Raw genomic sequence first — 3,955 nt, 5'->3', positions numbered from 1 at the left:
CGTTTTAGAAAGGTGAAGAGTGAATTTCTTTTTATCATGTAAAATTTTTAAGCCATTCTAAAGGAGAAAAGTTCAAACCTGAAATTAATCCTACTTTCGCCCATCTTCCCTAACAGAAACCTCTGAATTCTAAATGCCTTTGTTCTTACCAATAATCCTCTGAGAACAACCCAGCACAAGAAACATATGCCCAACCCTACCCGAAAGAAAGGAAAGGTGGGATGAAAAATGCTACAGCGAAATTAAAAGTGTTTATGCAGGTAATTCAAACCCATTTTTAATACCTGTCTTATATTTGTGTAGTCCCTTCACATTATGTACAGGTAGCGTTTAAGAAATTTGACTCTATCTTCACACAGACATTGGGTCTACTATAGCTATGTCACCTTACCAGTTTTGTCATGTATTGGGAAACTGATACAGTGTTGGGTCGGGAATAGCAAATGGCATAATGCAGATAATCGCTTAGCAAAGTGTCTAGCATACAGTCAGGCACAAACTACTTAACTCTTGTTAAGTCAAACACCTCCAACCTTTTTAAGTCAAACACACAAACAGGTGAAGTGACATGCCCGAGGTCTCACCTTTCCTGTTAGACAGGACACTTAGAAACCCAGACTTTTCCTCTAAGGAGACTGCGAGTTGAGACATTTAGGGAGTTGGCTAAATTCTTAAAAGGACTGGGAGGGAAAACAAACTGGCCTCCGTCATGGCCAAGGTTTTCGCCACAGCACACCCGCGTAGCAGTCCACCTCTGTCTTTTCCCGCCTCCGAGGCAAGCAAGAACTACATTTCCCAGCGGCCCTCGGGCTGCTTCCGGTGCAGCGCGCCAGCGCTCTGTTTCCCGGCACATCTTTTACGTCAGTTCGTGGGAAGGTTCCTACGGCTGAGGCCGAGCTCCTAGTCATGGGTTCTTTCGTTTCCCAGCCACTTGAGCCAGTCAAGGGCGTTGCGCCTGCTGATGTCGCCTCCTCCGCCAACCCCGCGCCCGTCATTGCACCCGGAGCGCCGACCTCTCCAGGAGAAGCCCCTCTATTTAATAACTGCTGGAGCTGTCGCGTGCTCTCCGGGTCCGGGCTGATAGGGGCGGGCGGGTACGTGTACTGGGCGGCAAGGAAGCCCATGAAGCTGGGATACCCCCCGGGTCCAGGAACTATTGCGCAGATGGTCTTCGGCATCAGTGAGAGTTCGGGGCACTACCCTTGGGCTGGGGGAAGAGGGAGAAGAGGGGTGCATCCACGTGGGCGGGGGCGGGGCGCCCGGGTTGATCACGTGGCGGCAGGCATTTCCCCCCCCCCCCCCACCCCAAGATGGGGGTGGGGAGAAAAAGTTGTTGGGAAGCTTTTCTTTCTTTCTTTTTTCTTAAATCACAATATTTTTTTGAGAACTCTTACTAGCCTCAATCTTTTTAATCCTACCAAAAGCTATTAAAGATAGGTATGAATATAGTAGTACTATTTTCCTGTTGAACAAACCTAGGCACAGAGAGTTCGAAGTCAGGCACCCAGGATATGACACAGCTAGCCTTTGATTCCCAGGCTTATGTGTTACCAAAACCCATGCTTCTTCTGTAGATTGTGGAGAAGGCCTGAGTGAGGGCACTTGACCTTGGTTTAAGAACTTCGGCTTTGAAGGTAGATTGTAGACATGGGTTCAAAGCCCACATTACTAGGTCTACCATTGGGTACTGTGGCCCGCAGTTCTTATTTGTAACAATACTACGTGATTGTCAAGCTGTCTTCCAGTAAAATGTAGTGATTCTTTTAGCTCTTCAGACCAACTGAGTGAATAGAATTTTAAGTTTTCAGATCTCTTACCTTCTTAATTAGATTATCCAGATCAATTCCCTTTTAGTAACTTTCTTGCTTTGGGGAAGTAACAATTTTTTTTTCTCTCAACTTTCCCTTCCTGAGCTTCACTCTTCTGTAAGATAGAAATAATGGTAATTGTATCTTCAAGGAGTATTGTGAGGGTTAAATAAGTTGATATATATGAAAGCACCTGGTAAATTGAAGTACAACATAAAGAATAAAGTACTGTTGTTTTTTCCCTAGGCATTGCTTGCTGGGGTGTAGTCATCCTGTCAGACCCCAAAGGGAAGGCCTTCCGCGCTGGTTGAAGTACCACCATTGAATTTGTCATCTCTCGGCATCCCCGTGACACACAGAGCAAGCATAGGGCGTATGCATGTTCTGGACAGACGCATGGAAACTGACAGACTTCAGTCCTGCAGATACTATATAAGCCTGAAGAGACAAACATGGGTTGTCATTCGTTGGCCATAAGTGTTTGTGGCCTTCTTCGCAGGTTCCACAGGGACCAATAAATCCCTCAGAGAAGAGGTTCTTTGTGTTATTTGAGGAAGGAGGGTATAATTTTTAAAAAATATAGAGGAAATGATAAACCAAATGAGAAAGTGACCTAAGTTATTTTAAAGAGTTCTTTCTACTTCTCCTGTGGTTGGGTCAACACCTACTATCCACCTCATCCTGGATAGGCATCATGCAATAGGCAGAAGTGCATAAAACATTTATCTGTGTACTGCTCATACTTCCCAAAGCATTGTCAGATCCATGACCTTGTGAGAGTTTCCCAGCTACTCTGAGGTGGTTATTTCATTGTTGCTAAGTGAACCTTAAAAAACAGAGTCCTAGTGATTTGCCCAGGGTCATTCAGCAAGTCAGTGATAGACTTAGGACTTGTTCTTGTCCAGCTGTTCTTGTCTTTCAGAACTAGGATTGTTCCAGAGAGGCAAGAATTACCTTTATGAAACAATTAGCTAATCATAAAAATCAGCATAAAATAAAAAGCTCAAGTACCGAAATATTTGAGAGAAATTCAAAGTCTTTTGTGCTTTGTGTGTGGTGGGGGGCGGGGGGATGGGGGGGGTTTGGTTCTTTTTCCACAAGCACAGGAAAGGTTTCTATGATGAAATTGAGTTGCTTTTGAGAGAACTTAATATTAAACACTTTCTTTTTAAGAGAAGTCTGCTTCCAACCAGTTTTTTAATTTATTTCTGACATGCTATGGCTTCTCTATAAAGTTACATGTAGCTATTTTTCAGAGCAGAAAAGTACTCTGAAATGTAACTGCCAATCACAACGTGTAAATTTTGAATGATAGGTTGAGTAAGTAGAGTACCTTTAGGGCTATTTTTCTAATATTGTAAAGAAGGGCCCAAGTCTTTTAAGACTCACAAATGACAATAAGTCTCTTGCATTGTCTACACCAGAATTCATGGCATGGCATGGTTATGTATCTGTGCAATTGAGAAGACATTGCAACATAAAGTAGACAACAAAGTATTTAAGTGAAATGTATAATTCAGTCATGTGATGTTAGTGAATATAGAAGTTTTAAATTAGAAGGGACCAGAGAGGACCCAAAGCAGGGTACTTCCTTGAGGGCCCATGACACACTAAAATGCTAACGAAGACAAGTTACTACCTGCTTTAAAAGGCAAGCCATTCTATTGATGGACAGCTGTAGTCCTAACATTTTCTTAGTTTAAACCCAAATTACATAACTTGCTGGTCTTGGCTTGACTTACTGGATACACAGAATAACTCTTAAAACTTATATATTGTAATATAATTGTAACATCTTTCCCAGAATTCATACTAGTATGACTCTTTAACCAAGTAAGAGCTTTTTCCAAATAAACTTGCCCACTCATCAGATATATTGCCAAAGTATGTTTGGTTCTTCCCAACTTGGAGTCGCTTAACTAGGTGTGAGCTAAGTATTGTTCTACCATGTCTATAGGCAGTTGGGAATAATGCTCCCCTCCCCCCCCAGAAATAGAACTTGTAGTTCAAAATTGTTTCATTTTCTTTTTCTTTTGAAGTGTACTCCAAAATTTGCCTTGATTTCTGCTGGTGGTAAGTCAGAGTTCCTAGTTTGTTTTAGGGATGACTTCAGAAAGAAAAGAGACATTGCCTTAGTCCTACAATGC

General features: G+C 42.5%; 1 protein-coding gene across 1 annotated transcript; it reads left to right on the top strand.

The window, feature by feature from the left end:
- Window positions 1-874: 874 nt before the first annotated feature.
- On the top strand, window positions 875-2,416 carry DMAC1 (distal membrane arm assembly component 1). The gene is made up of 2 exons (XM_068552589.1): window positions 875-1,180; window positions 2,055-2,416. Exons 1-2 carry the CDS (start codon window positions 907-909, stop codon window positions 2,117-2,119), a joined length of 339 nt encoding a protein of 112 aa, XP_068408690.1. The 5' UTR covers window positions 875-906; the 3' UTR covers window positions 2,120-2,416.
- Window positions 2,417-3,955: the final 1,539 nt, after the last annotated feature.

The sequence above is a fragment of the Eschrichtius robustus genome, chromosome 10, assembly GCF_028021215.1.
Source record: "Eschrichtius robustus isolate mEscRob2 chromosome 10, mEscRob2.pri, whole genome shotgun sequence".
In the NCBI taxonomy this organism is placed as follows: Eukaryota; Metazoa; Chordata; class Mammalia; order Artiodactyla; family Eschrichtiidae; genus Eschrichtius; species Eschrichtius robustus.
This window is presented reverse-complemented; position numbering and strand designations above follow the sequence as displayed.

What these genes read in the sequence shown, in the direction of transcription:
- DMAC1 (XM_068552589.1), top strand. Translation starts at nt 907, where the DNA reads ATGGGTTCTTTCGTTTCCCAGCCACTTGAGCCAGTCAAGGGCGTTGCG. An exon ending in GCAGATGGTCTTCGGCATCA is followed by an intron (nt 1,181 to 2,054) that starts GTGAGAGTTCGG and finishes TTTTTTCCCTAG; the next exon opens with GCATTGCTTGCTGGGGTGTA.